The sequence below is a fragment of the Ptychodera flava genome, chromosome 15 (genome assembly GCF_041260155.1).
Source record: "Ptychodera flava strain L36383 chromosome 15, AS_Pfla_20210202, whole genome shotgun sequence".
NCBI lineage: Eukaryota > Metazoa > Hemichordata > Enteropneusta > Ptychoderidae > Ptychodera > Ptychodera flava.
The window spans coordinates 13657289-13682018 of NC_091942.1; the positions used below are offsets into that span (position 1 = coordinate 13657289).

Consider the following 24730-nt stretch of genomic DNA (forward strand, 5'->3'; position numbering starts at 1 on the left):
CCACGTGTAACCAGATACTGACTCATTTGTTGCAAGCTTTGGCTGATATGATGGGAGTTGTTACAGTGTTTTTTTGCAGCACTTGCTTGACAGCTGTTGTAACATCCTTGCATTAGTGAGCATTCATTGTCATTCTGTTTGTCTGCGCATGTGTCTATGCCAGTTTTACCCACCACTCTGTGCTTCTTTGAAGGGCTGCCCCTTCTTTCCAGTATTCAGTTGAGTTCATTGAACTGGGCAACAGCCTTTTGGTCTATTCCAAAAACCATATTGAAATACTGGCCCAATATCCTACTTGTCAATAATGCATTCATCTGTACATACTGTAGGACATTTTAATAATTACATGTATTAAAAGCTGAATAATAGATATTTCCCGGCACCTGGGAAACCAAGAAAACATTTGATTCGTGGAACACAAACAAATATGAAGCTTAATTCCACAAGTAAACTTAAATTTCATACTTGATTAGTACCGGCAAAAAATTTTGTAAGAGGAAGAAAACTGCATAATGCTTCCAGATAAATCGAATTTTACTGTATACCAATGACTGTATATTCACTCATAAAGATCCCGTGTTTAATGTATAGAACATTTATAGCCTCATTTGCACGGCAAATTATGAGTGAAATATAACAATCTAAAATTTCCCAGCATCACATAGAATCTTTCAGAAATGTGCGGACTATGGGGCGCGGTCTTGGCTCCATCCAAATTTCTTTAGAATGGATGAAAAGAAGAAAAAAGTTTACAGTTGAAAATGACAAGAGAGACTCAATTATCAATACCTGTAACTTAAAATGCACATGCAATGAAACAATTTATTATGAAACCACCCTTGGCTAACAAAATACAGATTTTGTAGTAAAGAAGAAAGATGGAACGCAAGGTTATGTAACTCTTTGATATTTTCTTTATAGTAAATATTTCACATTCACATTGATGTTGCAAGGTCACATATAAGTAGTATTCATTCAGTACCAATACCCAAACTATTGTTGTATTCCTTGTCTGACATCAGTGTTCTGCACTTGAACTTTTGTTTGGAGGCAGGCCAACTTTGGAAGTTAACAAAATTTGTTTGTGTTCTGTGGAACACAAACAGCATTGCATAGTCACAAACGCCTATATCACTGATGCCAACAGTACTGATGGTGATATAGCACAGTACAGGGAAAACAGACTCAAATGTTTGTTTTTAGCTCATATTTGGTATGTTTATAAATACCAAAAAGAGCTTATATGGTGAGTTGGTGGCGTCTGTATGTATATATGTGCGGATGTATGTCCATCACACGAAAAAGCTCCCAAAGGGCCACACCTACCATCACAGTATTTGGTGTACAGGTAGACCCAGGGGTTGAGATGTGACTTTGTTCAAATGAACATGTTAGTGTCAAAAATAAGCAAATGAGGTAAGAAAAAGGGGAAATCCTGCAAATGTGCGGGAGTGGTGGCATTAACTGAAACAGCCACTCTGACCTTGAGTCATTTCCTGGAATTATTTTATTAACTGATACATATTGGCAGACCTGCTGAAACCATGTAGGCCTGTGTTGAAACATTCCTCTGCTAAGCCTGTTCCTAAAGTTAACCTCCAGAACCTAAAGTTTCAGACCTTATTTACTTTTGTCATTCTTGTGTCTCTGGTTTAAATATTTCTTGATGGACCAATTCAAACCAAATACGAGCACACTGTCCTTGACGGTATTTTTTGTTTAATTATTTGTAAATACATAGAGTAAATAACAACATTGCTGAAATATGAAGATGTTTGTTTGAAAATTTAAATAAAATGCAGCCACAATGTCATGCACACATACTGACAAACAGCCAAGACAAAACACTCAAACATGACTACCTCTGCTCCATAAGCATACCGTAAAAACCGTATTAATTCGACCACCCTATTTTTTTTCTCAAAACATTTTATTTTACCCTTATCAATTTGACCATAGATGGAAATTGGGACTTTCTCAATCTCTAATAATTGGACCAACCAATCATGACAAGCTGTTTTGAACATTTACTGTCGTATGCAGATAAGAATGGACAGTGAAATTGATCTAAATGTTATCACACTTGTGTAATTGGTTTGTAAAGTTGTTTCAAAATTTACTACAGCATCGGTAATTTTAGTTGAGTTGCGGCAAACAACAGACGGATGATAATGTTGTTTCACAGTAGGTTTCCGCTGTAACCGTTGAGATAAAGCAATAAAGTAGGAACTGATTAGTGTCTGTGTGTAGGGTAAAGATTTCCTGACTTTCTACCCCCTACATTTCAACAACTTTCTCTCATACTGCTTCTGGCGTATGTTCACCTCTTTTCCTGTGGATCATGATTTTTTTTGCCAAAGAACTTCATATAATGCAAAGGCAACAAGAGTCTAATGACAACTAGACTCTGACTCAGCTGTAATACTCAGAGCGGCAGTATATAAGGAATGTAATATGATTCTGTGTATGTGAAGCGCACTGCAAAGTGTACTCCCTGGTGTGTGTTTATTATAGGTCCATAAAAGCTCTTTGATTTTCACCGCAGTTATAACAAGTCAGTGCAACTTTTGAGGCAAGTTTTGGAACAACTTTACAAACCAATTACACAAGTGTGACAACATTTAGGTCAATTTCGCTGTCCATTCTTATCTGCATATCAGTGTAATTTTCGATAAAATACACAGAACAATAATACGATGTAAAGCACAAAATGTTTAAGGCGGGACTTCAGGAAAGTCACCTTTATATGTTTCAATCATCCAAGATGGTAAGCATATCACTTATGAACTGCCAAAGAAGTTGAAATGCCTAATAATGCGACCACTAAAATTATTTGGCTTTGTTACTTTTCTAATCAACTATTTAAAATCACAATTACTTTTTTGTGATCAAATTAACAGGCATTTTAAGGTAGTTGCTGTTGACAATAACTCAGACAAAGTTAGGGGCCGTCGATAATAAAAGCTGACGCATGACAAACTTAATTCTTTCGTTTAGGGGGAGGTGGTAAAGCTCATTTCGTTTAGTGTGCGTCAAAATCGCATAAGGATTTTCGTCTATTGTTTTCGAAGTGCGACTTCGCAGCGAGAACGCAATACTACCTTGGCATTCATCGAGAACAGAATGACCACAAAATACGGAGAAAAAAAAGGCAACGAAAAGACATAAATGTGAAATAAAAACTTGTAAGCTATTTCAACGTGAAACATGTACGTGAAACATTTTCCTACGTGCGAAATACATTAAAATGTTCTGTCTTAAAAAGTGAAACGCGTGAAGTGGAGGTTTATTAATGAATGTGAAGTTCCGGTATTTTTTCATGGGAGTGCGGATAGGAGAGGTGTGAGTGGGTTTGTCAGAAACGGCATCATAATACGAAATTGATTTCGCATAAGAACTTTCGTTTTTAGGGGGAGGGAGGGGGTTTTAAGTAAAACGAAGGAATTACGTTTCTTGTGCATCAGCTTTTATTATCGACGGCCCCTTAGTGATGTGCAGCTGCTCAGGGAGATCTGGATTATTTTAATACAGTAACCTAAGGAGTATGAAGCTAAGGCTGTCACATAGCCAATTGGCTGTTTGGAAACGATTTAGTAATGAATAATATTCAGTCAGCCAGGTACAATTTTCCAAGATGCTGCACTTTACATGAGAAGCTCAGAGAATTTCACTGAAAATTGTATATGGTCAAATGTTTGATAAATTGTAACCAAACCAAATGAAATTGCTTGTACTAAATGAGAAGTTGGCAATTGTCCAAGATGTGAGAAGTTGGCAATTGTCCAAGATGTGAGAAGTTGGCAATTGTCCAAGATGGGAGAATGCAGCAAATGTCCAATCTCAAATTAAAATTGACAGCGACCAGAACTATAAATTTTAATATTTAAATAACAGAGTAGGAATCATGGAAATGGTGGGAATGAAATAAAAGCAGTTTGATGACCACCCATGACAGATCTCAACATCTGTTGGAAATAATCATCAAATTATGAAAAATAATCACCCTGAAAGTTTTATCTTACAAAATTGCGAAAAAAAATTCTCAAAATCGTGATGCTTTACGGCGTATTTTCCAGTCACAGTGTTGGGATGTGATTCAGGTGTTGTTTTTAATGGGGCTGTTTGCAGATGATGTCAAAATTCTCTCATTAATATGCAAAAATAAATATTTGTCTGCAAATTTAGATAAGATGTGTGTAAAACTACACATTCAAGAGCAACGAAAACAGTGGGCAGATGCTACAATGAACATTGAAGGACATATTATAATGCTCAGACTACAAACTGCAAAAACAGCCACGCATGCAACACTGACAAAATTTATCTGCATCTCAAGCAGCAGTGATGCCAAGCGTGCAGAATTATTCAGTAAAATCCCAGTAACCGTGAACGACTATTTACTTATTTTGCACACATGTACAACACGTTAATATAGCTGCACAATCACAAAGTTTGGGACTTAAAAATGGATGTCATTGTTGCTGTTATGTGCAAGAGTACCAGAGTTTTACTGTAGTCCACACCAGTTTTCAGTTCTGTAAAACCTGGCTATCAGGTCACACACACACACACACTGTGAGTGAATCTTCTCCCCCCTTGTCAAATGAAATTTTCATGCAGCTACCATTGTTGACCCTCTCAGTGTCACACATTTGTTTTGGTACCACAGAAGGAAAACATCACTGACAGGCTGCTAGTCCCTGCCACTTTGGCATTGCTTTCTAAAACAGGACCTGATGACCCCGACTATTAATAATTGGGAACGGCCTTGAACATGACTGATAGGATTTATGATCTTGGAATATGAACAAAATTATCATCATCATCATCAATGTCATTATGATCATTAATGGAATACTGTTATGAAAAGGTCACCATCATGTGACAGCTGATTAAAATCAACAAGAATTTGATTGTTCAAATTTATTGTCAATATGACCATGTTTTCTTGGCAATCAATGGCACCATATCAAAATACATATCTATGAAAGTGTGTGTATATATATATATTTATTCCTTACCTTGATGTGTATGTTCAGTCAATATATTGAATTGAAAAAGACGCTGGAATATTGAGGGCAAAGTGAACCTTGACTCGCCCGTCATCCATGTTAATCCTGGCCAACAAAATGAATGTCCTAAGAACTACTCTTTTAAAAAACTTATAAAAGTAGTTTATTTCATGTGAAATGACAATATCAAATCACAAAATTTGGAATAATGTAGTTTTGTAGTAACAGCTTTATCACAGGACATACATATCTCAGCAATGTTGTGTGCTTCGTGGCCACAGCAATAAAATTAAATGGTGACAGGAACATATATGTTTGTTCTGATGTGTATGTGTCTAGACACCGGGCACATGTATACACGATGTCTGAGATGGTTTTTAACCACAAATAATTGATAGTGCTGTTAGCAAGCCATAGTTGCAAAGATGAGATTTTTTATTTCCCAAACTGACCAACAACAAGTCATCGTTGATGACACAGTCCCCACTTGTTAATGGGTACTTTGATTACAAGTCCTCAGAGAGGATAGAGTCCTCTTCATTAATTAGGTCTGTGATAAAAATACTTTGATACAGATGGCACTCAATGGCCAAGAATGAGTTCCATGGTGATGAAAACATAAAACCAATGTAGGCCACCATCCTAAAGTTCATAAAATGAGTCAACTAGGAATTAATCAACAGGGTGTTGCAAAAATTTTTTGCATACAATCCTAATACTTAATAGATTATCACTGGTACCATATTTCATGAAGTTTGACGCAGTATTTACAACAAACTATGAGATCAACATCTGTATCAAGTTTCATCAAATTTGACGTTGTATTAATTTGTGGCTATATCACTCTAATTAGGAAAGTTCATTACATATGCAATTACAAATTAATTAAAATGACACTGATAAATGTCTTTTTCAATGTTAAAGCAATGTGAGCTTAACATCTGTGCAAAGTTTCATGAAATTTGGTGCAGTATTTCTTGACATATCAGCCTACTTACAAAACTTCAATAATTGACATGTTACTGCTACATGACGTGAAACAAATTGACGAGCATATGTGTGAAATAGGTCAATGTCCTTGTACCAACTTTGAATGATACTGGTGGAAATATGTCTGAGTTATGGCTCTGTACATTAGAAAAAATTGTAACAAAATCACTGCCGTGCAGCGATATTTGATCTTACTGTTTAAAAAATCAACATGTACCGTATATGTATTACATAAGTCAATGTCCATGTACCAACTTTGAATAGGATCAGTTGAGACTTGCCAGAGTTATGGCTCTCGACATGAAACAACCATAACAAAATTGCCATCATGTGGCCATATTTGACCACCTTGTGAAACCAATCGACATACATATGTATAAATAAGTCAATGTCCTTGTACCAACTTTGAATAAATTCGCTGGATACACGTCTGAGTTATGGTTCCGGACATGAAAAAATCGGGGAAAAAAATGGCCACACGGCGACCATATTGGATTGTATCACAAAACAAATCAATGTGCATATGTATGACATAGGTCAATGTCCTTGCACTAAGTTTGAATAAAATTGGTGAATAAAATCGTACGTGTCCAAAGGACATGAACAAATTGTAACAAAATGGCTGTCATGCAGCCATGTTGGATCATATCATGAAACAAATTGACGTACATATGTATGACATAGGTTAATGTCATTGTACAAACTTTGAATAAAATCGGTTGAGATATGCCTGAGTATTGTGGCTCTGTACATGAAAAAATCATAACAAAATGGCCACACGGCAGCCATATTGGATCATAGCACAAAACAAATTGACATGCATATCTATGACATTGGTCAATATCCTTGTACCAACTTTGAAAAAAATCAGTTGAAACATGTCTGAGTTATGGCTCTGTACATGACAAAATCATAATAAAATGGCTGCCTAGCGGCCATATTGGATTGTATCACAAAACAAATTGACGTGCATATGTATCACATAGGTCAATGTCCTTGTACCAACTTTGAATAAAATCGGTTGAGACATGTTTGAGTTATGGCTCTGTACATGAAATAATTGTAACAAAATGGCCACACGGCAGCCATATTGGATCGTATCACAAAACAAATTGACATGCATATCTATTATAGTGGTCAATATCCTTGTACCAACTTTGAAAAAACTCGGTTGAAACATGTCTGACTTATGGCTCTGTACATGAAAAAATCGTAATAAAATGGCCGCCTGGCAGCCATATTGGATCGTATCACAAAACAAAGTGACATGCATATCTATGACATTGGTCAATGTCCTTGTACCAACTTTGAATAAATTCAGTTGAAACATGTCTGAGTTATGGCTTTGTACATGAAAAAATCGTAATAAAATGGCCGCCTGGCAGCCATATTGGATCGTATCACAAAACAAATCAACATGCATATCTATGACATTGGTCAATGTCCTTGTACCAACTTTAAATAAAATCGGTTGAAACATGTCTGAGTTATGGCTTTGTACATGAAAAAATCGTAATAAAATGGCCGCCTGGCGGCCATATTGGATCGTATCACAAAACAAATCGACGTGCATCTGTATGACATATGAAGTAATCCTTGTACCAAGTTTGAATGAAATCGCTCCTTGCATCTCTGAGATATCTGCGTGAACGGACGGACGGACGCACGCACGCACGCACGCACGCACGCACGCACGCACGGACATGACCAAACCTATAAGTCCCCCCGGACGATGTCCGTGGGGACTAACAAGCTTGGTTCGTACACTGATGATGCATACAATGAGAAGGATATTTCAAAGAATAATAAGATTCAAGAGTGTATAATGACAAGTAATGCATTTTCTTGAAGTACATCATCACCTTCTGGGCCAGCCATACTTCGATACTTGCTCCTTGACTGAATAATTCTCAGGCTATTGACCTGTCTGGTATGCTAATGTCATCAATTATGTCACCTGGGACTTGGCAACAAACCACAAACCAACCATGTGGCAGTCCGAGGAATTTCCTGTGAAACCAAATGTAGCTTTGGAGGAACCTGATAAGCACGTATCATACAACTAAATGGTCTCACCAAACTTCCTCAATGTTGAGCAATATAAAATATAAAGACTGTATGTTGATATTTTGCATAATGGCTTTGATTTAAAGTATGCAAACATAGCCTAACCTCACTGAACACATTAACGTAATATATATATATATATATATATATATTATATATATATATATATATATATATATATATATATATATATATATATATATATATATATATATATATATATATATATATATATATATATATATATATATATATATATATATATATATATATTTTCACATGTCCTCTTGGGAAATTACAGTGCTTGATTAGGAAAGCAGAGGTTTTTTTATAAAATAAGGTCCGAAGATTGCAGGATGCATGAAACTTAAGTAACAGATGTTATTACTTGTAGTTGTAGTAATTTGTGAATTTGTGTTACTATATATATATATATATATATATATATATATATATATATATATATATATATATATATATATATATATATATATATATATATATATATATATATATATATATATATATATATATATATATATATATATATATATATATATACATACACACATATATACACACACACACACATATATAGATAGATAGATTGATAGATACTGATGTGAAGAGAGATGTGCATCTACAAAGTATCTATAGCTATATAAAATCTAAATATTTGGACATCATATTTGGACATACATATAAAAAATACATATACACTGCAAAAAGAAACACATTGTATGTATATATTGTGTATATATATTGACACACAAAAAACAGATGATACTATATATTATAGCCTGAATACATGCGTTTATGTGCCCGGCAGCAGGTGACAATTTGCCCGACGCCAGGAGGGCAAATTGTCTCCTGCTGTGAGGGTACATAAACCCATGTATTAAGGCAATAATATTTTTATTACATGCCTCTTCACAGGGTATTTTCAAAAAATTTTACCACTATCGACCAGCAAAATAGAAGTGCGAGCATGGATATTTGACATCTAGCGTTAAGCGTCTACTTTGACGTCGAAAACGTCCAAGGCTTCACTTGACCGGCTAACCATGGAAACCGGTCAGTACATCGTTCACCAGCCTGCTAACTTCCCAGATGTTCCTATTCAAATCAATGCACTGCTTTGCACTCACATCGAGGCATGTAATAATGGTATATATAACACGTACCATTGTTATTGAAATTGGTTGGATGATGAGTTCAAGAATGAAACATTGACAATACAGCACTGAATTACAGAATTACAACCAATTGCAATTTTAGTGTATCGAAAAACTGATAAGAAGTACATTTTATAGGTCAAGACTATATCATATTACATTGTCAGTGCAATCATTAGCTAGGCGGTAAAAGAGCAATCAACTCCGTCTCCAAAAGTTGAAACACTGTTTAGCAGGTCAAACTATTACACTTAAAACAACACTACCCGATCTACAAACACCGGTACCAGCATCTGACCTCCTGCTAGTCAATGTTTCAACTTTTGCAGACAGAGTTCAGTAAAATGTAAGTAAAAAAATCGCTGACCACATTGATTTTGCTGTTGTTCTTATCAGATTTTTGATACACTACAATACAATTGGTTGTAATAACTCGTGGCCGTGAATGCAGTACAATCCCTGGACAGTACAGCACTGAATCAATAAACAAGCCTGGCTGTGAATACAGTACAATATTGCAATGAAGGACAACACACCAAGCTTTAGTAGGAGGCAATATACTTTATTCGTAGTTTTGGCAATTGTGCCCGCTTTGAAATTTTGATAGCTTTATATAACGGCAAATACTCTTCAGGCATACTTACAGTAGCAGTCAATACAAGGTCTTTTATGTGAAACCTACACACTATTTAATATACAAGGAGTGGCAGAGATTAATTTTTTAAAAGATTTTTTTATGTATAATCTGTCATGATGATAGCAATTTTTAATAAACAATCCTTTCCGCTCATCAAAAAAAAATGGACACCTACTCCTCAGCTATTATTACACTACGATGCATAAACTCTGCAAATGGGTATTGGCTAAAAACTCTAGAACCGAGTACAGTGGAATCCATTTGCAGTTGGAGCCATACTTTGTATATTTCTGGTAGTTCACTCTGTTTTTTTCAGACATATTACAAAGGCTTACTTAATTTCATCATTAGAAAAATATATATCTATGGTGCGCACACTTCACTTCAGTGAACTCAAACCTAGCCGTTGTGTGACTTGACCTGGCAAAACACAAGTGGAACGACAACAAAAAATATGATGACAGAAACGGAGACAGTTGGACAAAGCAAAAGAATTTGTTGCAAGTATTAGAATGCTATACAGGTTCATGCCATCCCACCTTGGTGGGAAAAAAAACCAACACAGTTTGACAGTGTAATGTTGAAGTGTATAAACGAAAGTCCCTAACAGCTGAAAGCTTTGAAAATCACGAGAGAAACAATTTATTGAGTTTTTTTATCTAATACATTAAAGCCATGATTGAATATTGTAAAAAATTATAATATTAAAGATAATAAAAAAAAAAATTACTCTGTATCTGAGATTTGAGACAGCAAACCAAACCAATATCCATGCGGTTCACTGGTCTTCTCGGCTGTACACTACGAAAAAGCTACTTTCTGCTTCATTACTCAGACGGCAACATACACAGATCGAAAAGCATTGCTTGCTGGTTCACCCTGTCCACTATAGATTTCTCTACCCAAGGTAATCCTTTCATGCTCTGCGCCTGGGCTGAGAATTTCTATCTTGGGATAAAACACAATACTGTAACTGAAGCCCAGTGCGTCCACTTGTGACTTTTTGATCCTTGAACAAAAGGCACAGCTGATGCGTACACATTGCAATGCTGGCCAACCACTAAAAAAGTAAATAAAATCCAAAGTTCTGCTCTGTAAACGTATCATGATGACTCTGGCAAAGTCAATGATGTTGTCCTCTTTTAAAATTTAGGCAATTGAGATGGAAATCCCTGGAAATTAAATTACATGAATATTTTATACCTATATAATTAACCTCTTCATTTTGATGGATCTGTCAATGAGTTTGACGGTGTTTTGTTTGGGTGTGTTTGTCTGTGTCTGCTAGTGAAACAGCTTTGATGACAAAACACCCTCGTAGACTGAAATTTGTGAAAATACCCTTCTGTTTAAAAACTGAAATCACGAAAAGGAAAGAAAATACACAATGTGTATAGGACAACATGGAAAAGACAGCAACAATTGACCTATCTTACACATCAATTTGTATCTTTTTTCGCTGGACTAATGGAATACAAATTCAGACCGGAGAGCACGCTATACTATCTACATTCTCTTCCTTTGCCGAGTATTTTCTTTTTTTTGGAAATTTTATCTTCTTTATTTTTTACAAGGTTATGTTAAACTGCGACAGTGTTAGGGAGAAGGGTGTGAATCCAAGTTTCTTTTTTTCAGTGTTTAGAAAACAAAAATTAAAAAGAAAGTAATTATCCAATAGTGTCCAGAACTGGATCCAGGTCTATCAGTGGAGTATACTTTGCATATCTTACACAGAATAAAATCTTCTCCCTCGAGCCCCTTTCCCTATTTAGGTATGTTTGTTCTCTTGTCTATTTATTTACTATTACTTTTGTACTGGTCCGACATACGGAGCCGGAAACATGCCTGTTCTGCCGTGACACTGTCCTTTCCACCAGTTGGCATCGCCTTTGTCAAGAACTGTGATTACATCGCCCCGCCGGAACTGGAGTTCTCCTTCTTCTTGGGGATCAAAGTCGAACAACGCTTGCACCATGTTTTGCTCCGGCTACAGAGAATGAAAGTCAAAATGTCAGGTCCTCATTGTGGCATTGTAATTCTGTTCTGATATGGTGATATGAATAGGATCACAACTTCCAAAGGAAGATATGGCTTGTTTTTCCTCCTAATATCTAGATCCAGACAGGTTGGTGGGTACTGCACAGGACACACATATGGCACGCGCGTGAGCCAAGCCTTCAGTCGAGTATTAGACGATGTTCTGATACAGTTATGACAAATGTCTACCAAATCATGGGTAATGGACTCACACTTGAATCCAAACTTCAATATTGCTCAGTTTAAACATGGGCCATGTTCAGAATTTGTCAAGGCTATATTTGAGTTCATGCAAACCGTACAATTTTGCAAGTTCTGCATGCAATATTGTTCACTTTGTACTGAATCAGAAATACTCTTTACGCAAATTTTCACTCTTATTGGCCCAGGGTCGTCCACCACAAAGAGTGGGAGACAATTTCAAAATGATAGGTTCAATAATATTTAATGTTGCAAGCAAACACCGTGTAGAAGCTCATGCGGTGAAACATCTTTCTGCAAAGCGCTTGGCATAGCTTTGACCACGAAACGACAAAAGTCACCAGGCAAGGATGAAATATGCTCAATCATCTGCTAAAACTGACTAGATTAGCACAAAAGGTGTTGAAATACTGTAAAACAGTGAAGATGATCCATATGACTCACATATGACACCTACATGTTCCTACTGGATTTTGATGTGTTTTGGTGAGATAAGCATACAATGCAGCAGTAAATGTAATCCCCAAAGAACCCCATCTCGGGCCATATGGGACGAATGCGGGGCGATTAGACCATGTTAGCCATGAAACTATGCCCGAGGGGGTGGGGCAATAGCCTCATATTGATTCTCCTAGTCACTTTCATGGACTAGCACAGAATTTATGAATGCCCCACCCATAGGGGTGGGGGAAACATGGGGGGTTTAATTGTTTTAGGTAGGGATTTTCCAGATTGCCTTGTCCCAGGGGATGGGGCATTTGACAAATTTCTTTAGACTAATTTCCAAACCCCCAATATGCCCCAAGGTGTGGGGGGGCATGTTGGGGTGACACTGACTGCTGCATAACACGGACAAAGATTTGGGAAATTTCAGCTCAGATGAAAACTGTATCGCAGCAATGTAGGTGATGTCTTACCTCCTTTGCCATTTCTTTTAGTAAAATGGTTTGTGTTCTGCTGACAGATGATGTTCTGTGATAATCTACTAGTTCGTTCAATGAGTTGAATTTGACCACCCAGAGGAAGTATTTACCGGCACCGTCCCGAAGAACCTTGAAGTGTTGAATTTCCTCTCTAAATCTGCACACGGAGGGGAAGGAAATTCATAACCATAAATACACTAGCTTTCAAACAGACAGAATGCACAAGGGTGTGCAAGCAATCATTAATTTTGAGATTGATCGAATGATGCATATTGTCAGAAGTCACACCTGCATTTTTGTCAAAGATCAAAGAAACTGCTGCAACAACCTCCCGATTTCAGTGATAAACGCATCAAGAAAGGTGCCCTTCTCATATCTGGGATTTATAACTTTCTGATTGTTCTCATATATTTCTTAATAAAATAAATCTTACACCAACACATGTCATAAATTACATTTTCAAGAGTCAAAAAGAATTGGCACAATGGCGAATCCTGTGCATGCAGCCGGTGAACATTCTCTTCACAAATAGGACAAATTTTAAGAACTAAAGCGCATGATAAGACAATAATTGACACCACAAAAAAATGCCAACTAGATTGCATGCACTCTCTCTCTCTCTCTCTCTCTCTCTCTCTCTCTCTCTAAATGATATTTTAACTTATCCATGTTATTGCTACAAGTAGTCCTTTGTATATCAGAGTATATCCCTTACACCACTGGGGCATATACATGTGTGTTTATAATCTACAGTTGAATTCTACTTGTCACCTGAAGATCGGTGAAATCCTTGAAACACTCATTTTTGACTACTATTTGATCAGTACTCAATTTACCTGTAATTACCTAACGGTACATGTTAGATTGCACTATAATTGTGAACTGAGCAGTTTCTTTCCTATGAAGACATTTCTAACAATTATTATTATCATAATATATATATATATATATGTGTGTGTGTGTGTGTGTGTGTGTGTGTGTGTGTGTGTGTGTGTATGGTGTGGTGTGCGTATATATCAGAAATACCACATTCACAGTCTGAATATACCACAGAGACTGTCCCTCTATGCTGATGTAAATCACCAAAGTTAATTGATGGTGCTGGCATTTGGCAACAAAAGGAGTGATACAAGGTGTGATCAAAGATTGCTGCATGACCGCCATCAAATGTTGAATGAGTGGTTCAAAGAGAAGTTGTATTCTAGAGTTCCTGAAAATAGACTTTGGAACAACTTCAATCTTTAATCAATGGAGTGCACTGAACTTCAAACACAAAGCACCGAAGGTGTGAATATCACTTTGAAACAGGGCAAGCCTACAGATCACTTAGAAGTTGCCTACCAATGGTAGAATTGTTACAGTGTAGGTTCAGAAGGGTTTGGAAATGTATCTTGGAACTTGTAATAATATATATTATAGCCCAAACATGGGACTATGTGCCCGAGGGTAGGTGACCATTTGCCCGACGTAAGGAGGGCAAATGGTCTCCTGCCCCGAGGGTACATAGTCCCTTGTTTGGGCTATAATATTTTTATTACATGCCTCTCTTACTCAGTTTGCACCAAAAATATTTACGTTTATTGGCAAATTATAGTCAAATGCTTTATTTTCATTTTAGACGAAAAACGGTTAAAAATAGAACGATTTTCATCATCGAATAGCGCATTGATATATTGAAACTACTGTTATGCGGTTTATCAATATTTTTATGCGAAATTTTCCAAAAACCGTATTTTCTGTGCAAAACATGCAATTTCAAGACTTTATGTCGAAAAGTTTTCAAATTGAAAATAGTTCCGGTTCACTTTCAGTCCAGTGATGACTATGCGGCCCGCGACGTCATCGGCGAGTTACCATTGAATCCTATGGAGCGCGCGACGTTCGATATACGAGGCATGTAATAATCCATGTGGTGGAATGCTCGACATTTGAAAATTTTTCTACCCGTGTTAGAGGGGGCAATTTACACCATAGAACCTCTTTGACATAACCAGTACCACTATTCTGCAAATTCTGAATAGTGATAGACACTCATGTCAAAGGTCAATTCAAAGGTCAAACATTGGGAAATTATATAATTTCCACTATGACAAATGATTCACAGAAACTGATCATAATTCAAACAAATATAATGGCATAACACTGACAAGGAAATATCATAACTTCGCTATGTAAAAGATAACCAGCTTAAGCAGGTTAAATACACTATCTTTGACAAAAAGACAATTTTACGTATTACATAAACCGGTACGTAGTGGAAGCAAATTGTCAGAAATTCCTTTCAAGAGGTGAGAAATGTCACAAGTTAGCATGTGATTGTACAACTATGGACAGTGCTCCCACGTTGTTTTGTATGGGTCATTACTTGAACAATGTTTTTAACCTTCTACAAAACAAGAGTGGTTACTTTTATTTGGCCTACTCCAAGCACCTGCCACCAGGTTAGTTGTCTGCCAATCGCTGACGATTTTCTTTTCAAAGCCCCTGACCTAGATTTTTCTTGTGATAAGTTATCATTATCATCATCTGGAAACTATCTAAACTTACATGATTTCGGATCTTTACTTCCCTTTTTATCTTTTGAAACGACCTTTCAACCCAGAGATGCGACCTTTCAACCCAGAGACACAAATAGTGCCGGCATGCAGAACAAAGAATGCCATTCAGATGACACCAGCCATGTTTTGACCTTCACCTCACTTGAACCTAATCAACACTACGGTGCTGCTCATACACCAAGAAGTTGTTAACTTAACCATACTGTTGAATAACCCACATACTTTTGCAAAAAAAACCCAGCTAAATTTGGAAGGTTGAAAATAAAAAGAACTATTAACTTACTTGACTGACAAGGAAAAATCTCCAGGTGAACTCTCACTTTCACGGATTAGAAATGCGCCATCGTGTGACTGCTGTCTTAGAAGTTCTTCTGCTTTAGCTCTGCTAATTTTGCCTCGAAACCATCTGAGAATAAAAAAAAACAAATTTTGTCAGACGTTAACTTTGATATGACAAAAGCTGCATATATGTTTAGGCATATCGATATATATCATTGTTACTTGACATTAAATCTTTGGCAGTTTGCATATGTAGGTATACGACAACATCACTTAATTTCAAAGAAGCTACAGTGTTACTGCGTGGTTCAAAACTACAGATCACATTTTCCAGGTGCAGAGTAGGTGACACTAGTGATTTTCACTTTGTATTACAATTGTGTGTTCTATAAGTAACTGCTACATTAGCTTTCTAACAGCAACTGGTTTTAGTGCAGGACTTCACAAGGGAGTCTGACTCATTTTGTGGGGAAAATTGCCCAGTGCTTCGGGAAAAGCATTGATTTTCAGGATATCCTAAAGTTCACATTCATGGGCTACCTCTTTGTTAAGTATCTGAAATCAAGTAATGTTTATGTGGGCACGCAAAAGTCCAGAGATACAAATCTCATTTATGTGGATTTTTCAGAGCGCTATGACTCCAAAGCTGTCCAAAAAATTCATTACATCTTTCGTATGTGACACATGCCAAGTTGGTGAAACAGGCTATATGTTTTCTACCGCTTTTCAATTACTTTGCAGGACAGCAGATAGAAGATAACTGTTTGGAATAAAATGCTCTGCAGTGACTTCGATGGGCGCCTTTCTTGTGTGATGATGTATGCTTGTCCTTTTTTTCGGACAACGACAAGATATGAGAAGACATTCCCTGGTCTGATTCAATTGCAGCTGCTAGCATTTACGTTGGCAGCTGACTTTTGAATTTTATTTGGTACCACCATTTTCCTGAAATTGAGCTGTCAAGATTTAATGCTTGGTGTGTGTGGGAAAAATATTCCCGGTTGAAAGTTCACAGAAACAAAGACAACATGTAAATAGCAATGGAACACATGTTTTTCCTCAAATTACCAGTGGGTTTGAAATATTTCTTTAGAAGGGTATTAAACATAAATAGGTATTGAAATATTTTTTCTCCATCAAATGAATGCAGCAATTAATCCTCTTTCTACCAGGCTCAATAGACAAACCATAGAAATAAGTACCACTCTGAAAGAAAAAGGATTACATTGAAATGACGCTGATCTACCAGCAAGATTAATTTTTCCACAATAATAACACATCAAAAGACTATACATGACTATGACAAACAACATTTTTTTGAACTAATAAAAAAAAGACGTAATCACAAAAGTATTTGGCCTGTGTCAGCATGGTAGAGAATACAACATGTGCATAAATACAAAAATGTACTATACTATACAATACAAAAATCAGAAAAAAAAAATGTTTAGATCTGAACGAAATTGATGGTGTTATTTTGTGTAAAGGCAACAAAAATCGACTTTGGTATTCTTAGGATCAATGAAGAGATATTAAGTAGAATTTCACTTGTGGTTGCAGACATCTGAACACCATAGTTCTTACTTCACTTGAGTGATTTATTACTCTTGACGAATAGAGAATCGAAACTACCTTCTGTAAGATTCCAGTAACTGGTTGGTAGTGCTTGGATAATGACATGATTCCTGGCATACTGCATGGACGTCTAGGGGATTAAACGTACCCACCTATTTGTTATTTTGAATCTGGCTTATGGGGTGAACCAATTGTACTTGGATCATTGAAGGGGCAGCAATGGTATACAGTCAATGCTTTATTGACAAGTTTTGTCATTTTTCAGTGAATTCTCTTTATCTGTGGCAAGGAAGAGAAATGGGAAAACCACATATTGCAGAATAAAGAACAAACAAACAATAATGCAGTTCTGTTGTTTATTTAATATTTTTATAGTCTGTTTCATTATTTATTTACAATCACAAATTACATTTTTATGATACTATTTTATGCGATTAGCTTCTTGATAGGTTGAAACATGGTGACATTTTATTTTCATTCCCTTTTATATCTTTAACTTTTAAATAATGTAAAGCACTTTCTGATTTTTTGTAATTATGTAATGCACTATTGTTATAAATATATTTCATTATTGACGAGAAAGTTTCAGAAAAAGATATAACTTTTGTGATCAGATATCTTTTCGGTCTCACGTCTGATGTGTACATACAGGGTTTTTTGGCTAGTTGGTTCTTCTCTGTACGAATTGCAAATCCTGACGTAGTCATGAAGACTGTTTACTGCTTGATGACAGCAACAGCTTGTGTGATATTTGTGTCTGCTACATTTTACAGAAAAACCACCATCTTGCTGCATTTTAATTTTGTCAAAAAGTTCCTTATTCATACCCTAAACCAACTAACATAATGTTGATGTATGGTATTATATGGAAGAGCATCACATATAACCAAGGCTTGCAGTTAGCTTGACAAGCCTCAGTTGAACCCTGATCCTGTCAGGTTCCAATGGTATCACCATCATGTCAAGTTGGTTACAATCAGTGAAGCACAATAGGTCCCATACAATGCATTTCAACAATAAAATGAATATTTGAAGGCTCCTGAGTATCTAGATGCTGTAAATATGATTTTTAGTGACCAAACCTGCTACAAAATACTATGCCAAGTAGGTGAAAATATGTATACAGTATAAGTTTGGTTCAATACTGCTTTTTTACTGACTTGGCACATGGCAAAGTGATACTATCTTGCAGGATTAGGGTTCGAATGCATTCCTGGTACATTTTGTGAAAACCTGAAAACTATATCATTGTCTCTTTTTCCATTGTTCTCTCTGCAGTGTAAGCCAACCTGAAGGCAATGTTTTGTAAACAGTTCTTTCGGTGTGATGCAACATGCAAATCAACACACCACACCTCTAGAGTAGTACAAAAGTCAGAGAACATCCACAGCAACAACTTTTATCCCTGTATCATGGTTACATTGATCTCAACTAAATATCAGTATCAGCAACTATACAGCTGTTGAGTTTTGAGTATAGTGTCTTAGACATGCAGCTAAAAAATTGTCCTCTAAGACGATTTTATAACTACAGAAAATCACACATCAGGCTCTTCTATTCTTAATCATTGTCTTCCATATTATTTTCAAAAGGTCATTGACATACCTACAAACTTTAGGGAAAAAGAAATGTGATAACCTGATATTTCAAGATAGAGTAGAGTGTCCTTGTTTGCCCCTGTTCAGTAATTGTTAATAGCATGACTGTCACACAATGAAGGCAATCCAGAGAACAAGGACTTATTGACCTTTGACATGATGGGTTATTGACAGTCCTTGACTTGCATGACACCTTACATAGGAGTGTTGACAGAGATGAACTTGTCTGAATGTACCTTTCAAGTTGATACATGTATATTACATCACATGTACATCTACTCGGAAGAGACGCTTCTTGCACTCACTGGTATGAAATACTGACAAGCTTCTGTTGATCAAATATTGAACACATTCAAAAACTTTTGATACCAGTAGTGATGTACAAGGGCAGCGGCATTGACTAATAACTGTGCACAACTTACAAAGGAGAGCAAAGGACCAAAATCATATCAATGGCCGATGTCAATAAACATTTATGGGAGAGCTAGGGATTGAGGATTGCTGTTTTACATGTAAATTAAGCGTCAAACAACATTGCTACTTTTATAGGAGGGAAGGGTTTAATTCTTGACAACTAAGCTAGCTATGAAAGTAGCAAGGACAAGCAGGCCACCTGCCAACAACCCCAATCAATGAAATTCTCATCTGTTTTCCTTCATAACCCTTTGTGTAAGATCACTTACTTCCCTTTGTGTAGTAATAACCTGTTCTTATGAACCAATGGTATACTTTGCTCCACCGTAGCTGTTGCTATGATAAGTAAGGGTCATTATGTCTATAAATGGGTGTTGGGTGATCTGGAGGGGTCATATCTGACTTCCTAGAAATAGGGTTTATAAATTGATAATGATCAGGTTCGGAGGTTTCTGGTGATGTGTGGGCAGCTAGATGATGGGGCTGAAGCACTGGGTAGTGGCTAACACCTGAAATATTCAGACAACACAACGATTTTCAGAATGACAATATGGACAATCGGGTAAACCCCACTAGTAGTAGTAGAAGTTGGGATTAATTTAGAAACAGCAGAGCAGCATTGTAACTCCTTTTAAGGAGATTTTCTCACTGAAAGTTGTAATAATATTTAGTTTGCCAATCTGAGTTGTCTCACCAAGGGTTACATAACAATAGAGAACTTACAGATAGGTAGATGGCCCCTTTGATCTTCTGAAAATCCAACAACAGTGCAAAATATGACAAAAATGAAACAACATTTGTAATGTTTTACTTCTAGTAAGACTTCACAAGTCGCAAATTGTCATAAACATAACCAAACAAATGGGTGGGTGCACACTCCATGAAACAACAACAATCAAAATTACTGTATTACAGCAGGACAACTTTAGGTTATAACAGATGTAAGTGCATAATACAATGAATTGAATGTTTAGGCATTTTCTATATTGTGTTTTGAATTATTTTCAAAATTTTCACAAGAAAAGCATGATGTGTAATATATCTACAATGTTGGTATACATATGTTTTTTCAATATTAGAGGCTCTAACAATCGTATGTAACATAGTTGAGATGATCATCACCAACAGTTTGTTACTAACAATACACTACTATTTCAATAGAAGTGATGATGGTATAGCAGCTTTCTGAATGTGAACATTATGTAACGTCAAAAGGGCATGTGACAGACAGTGTTTGAGGTGATAGTTGAGGAAACCACTCACCAATACTGAATATAGAGTTCTATCATGGAACAAAAAGGCCTTGGTACACAGAAATGAAGAAATTACAGAGAGATGTATGGTCATGCTTGCAGACATGAAACTCCAGATTGCTTGTCAGAAACAATTGGGGTCAAATAGTACATGTATAGTACTTCGGAAATTCCAGACTCTTACCACCCCATCCAAAACAAGCCTAAACAGAGTGTAGGCTTTGACAGATTAGACAAATTGAAAAGTTTCAAAACAACAATGATGGAATGCATACATATGACATTGCATAATGGACACATGAACAGAAATCTCTTTCATTATCCCTTCTCCTGCAAAGTGCATATTTCAATATCACGTCATGGTGGTGAAAATAGTGCAGCACAACATATCCCACACAATGTACTTTAACCCTTTCCCTGCAAGACAGTATCACTTCCCTATCAGCTAACTCAGTAAAAAGCGGTATTGAACCAAAACCATACGTATTTCCATCCATTTGGCTTGGTCTGTTCCAACAGCGGTACTCCATAAAATTCATGTTTATAAGTATCTGTGATTCAGGGGCCTTCAAATGTTCATTTTCGTTTTTGTTAAAATGCACGAAATGGGACACATGATTTATCCTTCACTAGTTTTAACAAACTTGACCTGATGATGAATTATGAATTTGGTAGGAAAAGGGACAACAAAAAATGGACATTTGGAGGCCCCTGGTTCTCTGCTGAGTACGTAGAACTGTAAACATGATTTTTACATAACAGACCAAGCCAAGTGGATAAAAATATGTACGGTTTTGGCTCAATATTGCTTTTTACTGATTTGGCAGACAGGGAAGTGATACTGTCTTGCAGGGAAAGGGTTAAAGTACATTGTGTGGGATATGTTGTGCTGTTTTGTAGGACTTGTCTCTGCAGAAACAACTTATTCACACGATACAGCAGTGCTATTCCTGATCACAGTCCATTCTTCAGTCTTTGGTCCTTTTTCAACCCTAACTACCTCGGTAGCCACCCATTTCTATTTCAATCAAATGTATTCATCAATACAGGAAGGGGGAGGGGCAACAGATTCCCCACTTACTAACTAGGTTTGAATGGGTAAGGCTTCACTGGGGTACTGGTTGCTGAATCTGCTCAATCCAAAGTTCATGTGGTCAAGCTGTTACGGTTTTACTTCTGTATATGTATTTTAAATGTATGTGTTCCCAGTCTAGTTAGACTCCACTTGTGTTGGTCAACAGGTGTATAGGAAAAGTGCACAGACACATTGCCTATGGAACAGGACATGCAACTATATAAGTTCATAAGGTGATTTCTTTAGGATAAACCCCTTATTGCTTTATTATGTGAATGTCTATTAACACTATTGAGATCAATGGGAATGTCCCAAAGTATTCTAGTACATGTTTGCCATGATTTTATTTTCACATGTCTTCAGCGTAAGCCTTGTACCATGTACAAGAAATGGTTACCATTTGGCCACAATCTAGACATTCTGCTTGGTAGTATAATACCTTTGCAGGATGCTGTGTGGGACAGAACTGCCAGAGGCACTTCAACCAGATCCGCCAGATTCTTGTATACAGGGGTTTCACAGAATGTCGCTGGAAATATCATAATAATTTACAAATCCTGAGGTCAAACCACTCGTATAAGCTTACAACATGGGAACAGAAGAAAAGACAGGATGTTCATCAGATTGAAAACTTGCTTTGTTTTCTGATCGTGAAGGTTAACTGTGGGTTGTACTGGTGACATTATAACAATGGGACCTTTTCATTTCCAAGAAACTGACCATGCTGAACCATAAACAACAATTACACTGCCATTGGGGGTTTTCCCATGCTGTCAGTGACAAGGTTTCCTACATACTGCTATCAAACATGGAACATTGTAACAAACCGATTCAACATAAACATCACCTTATTAAAATGTTACCTATTTTTTGCATTCAATATATATGCACCTATTTCTACTTCCACAAAATTGAGTTTTGATTGTGGGTCATATCTATCTATGAGGAAGTCAGCACAGACATTAAACATCACATGGAATTTTAAGTTTCAGTTTTAAAATTTGCTAATTTCTTGTAAAGCCAGCATAGAACTGACATAAGGTATGGGTAAACAATCCCACTGTGAGCAATATGTTGACTTGCAGTTTCTATGGCAGGCAGACATGCATTCTTCTCTCATGTCAGTGGACAGGGCATTGTTAACGTTGAGAAAACCCGGTGGATGGGCTAAAAGGTGCAATATGTTGTTTGTCAGGAAGGATTGGGGATTTGTAATGGTGGGAGTGTAAGTATGTGGCATAGAGTGGGCAGTTTGAAGCTTCAGCAATACAATACAGAATTGTCAAGGGAGAGGGCCAGGGGAGTTTCCCATATGTGAGACCGGTAATAATAGTGGGAGGGAGAAACATTTTTCTGTAAACTGCAGGTGGGCTAGTGCGAAGAGTTTTCATTATTGCCTCTCATTTTTCAGTTTGATCAAATTACTTTATTTCCTGGTGAAACACCTGAGGTTCTCGAAATTGGCTTGGTTGGGTGCCCCTACATATTGAAACGATGCAACACACCCACGTAAGAGCGCCGACACACGACGATGTCTTTACTTACTCGTGTGGTTTCATCATGATGTAATTCTTCGGAATAAAACCTTCTTTTCCATTTAGTTCTGCCTTGTACCAATTTGCGTCGTAGTCAAGGTTTAGTACCTGCAAATAACAGTAAAACTATACATTTATATGGGCCAGCCGAGGGGCAATAGAAATTCCAAAGCACCCCGATGGGTGCAATGCGGGACATATCATCACCACTGCGCCACAATGAGACTAGAGTCACTTTGGAATAAGTGTTTCTGGCTAAGGAAGTATCGCAAACAACGTCGATTACCTGTTGAAATACGCTGTAAGGAGAATGAGGAAAATCTTACCTTTAAAACTCCACCCCTCGTAAAACTAAGCTCGTCTTCTGCCGTGGCGTTAAAGTCAAATTTTGCGAGAGCCTCCATATCTGTTTCCGCTGACTAAAACTCACAGGCACAGACCTTGTACAATAGCATATACACAACAACTTGATACTTGAGGTGTGTTCAGTCAAAATTGTTCTACGTCCAGACCAGCAATCGGATTCCGGTATATTCTACAGAGTATCAAACAGCAGTAGCACAAAGTGTGATGCAACAGCCTCTAAATTGGGGTATAAAGTCGAAAAACTTGTAATTTGTTTCCAGAAATCACAATCGTAGACAATCACAAGTTGTCCATTTCCCTGTTTGGCCGCACTACTCTTACGTCATATATTCTTTCGCTTACAGGAAGTGAATGGCAATTCACTGTGGGAAGATTTAAAAGTTAAAGTTGATAATTTTCCTTCCACGCACGTCCAACGATTTTAATTTTAAAATTAATAAGAAAATTTGATAATCATACGTTGAGGTAAGAAACAATATCTGCTCAACGAACTTTCTTTTCACCAGCGGATGAATATGTCTCATTTCAGCTGTAGTGACGAACTTCCTGGAAGGTGACCGCAGTGGATCAAGATAGAATCTTGACGTAGTAGTTATCGCAAATCGTTCCTTGTCATGTTTTTCTTTTCAAATTACTGCATAGAATGGCAAGATGAGAAATCGCGTAAATTCTTGTAATTTTTCGAAATTTAATAAATTGACAACGTTTCATGTACAGGGAATTCCCAACTATTTATTGGAGGAACACAAATGCAAAACTAACAAAGCCAAAGATGGCGAACTCGAATTTGAAACCGGCAGTGGAGAGAGACGTGACTTGGTACATGGGCTAGCATCATCTAGTACAAACGTGATAGTCTGTCTTTAAAATCTTAAGTTGTACAGCTTCCAAAAGCCATAATACCATGCATGTAAGTATATGCAGGGCATAGTTCCACCCATGTAGCTGCATGCAACTGCATGCCATTATTTACATTACGTCTGTCAAGTCAAAGTTCTAACTTCAGCGGGCGCTGCAGCTGCAGCAGAATATACA

General features: G+C 36.9%; 2 protein-coding genes across 2 annotated transcripts in view; one reads left to right on the forward strand and one right to left on the reverse strand.

Moving 5' to 3' along the window:
- Window positions 1-9785: 9785 nt before the first annotated feature.
- Window positions 9786-24018, reverse strand: LOC139151217 (growth factor receptor-bound protein 2-like). Its single transcript, XM_070723850.1, has 5 exons — window positions 23656-24018; window positions 23340-23437; window positions 15884-16006; window positions 13037-13199; window positions 9786-11868 (listed from the first exon to the last, which is right to left on the reverse strand). The coding sequence occupies exons 1-5, from the start codon at window positions 23731-23733 to the stop codon at window positions 11686-11688; spliced, it is 645 nt and encodes a 214-aa protein (XP_070579951.1). The 5' UTR covers window positions 23734-24018; the 3' UTR covers window positions 9786-11685.
- A 430-nt stretch (window positions 24019-24448) lies between these two features.
- LOC139151216 (transmembrane protein 94-like) overlaps window positions 24449-24730 on the forward strand; it is a 35435-nt gene continuing 35153 nt past the window's right edge. Inside the window, exon 1 of the mRNA XM_070723849.1 lies at window positions 24449-24605. The gene's annotated coding sequence lies outside the window, so the exon portion shown is untranslated. The remainder of the gene's footprint in view (window positions 24606-24730) is intronic.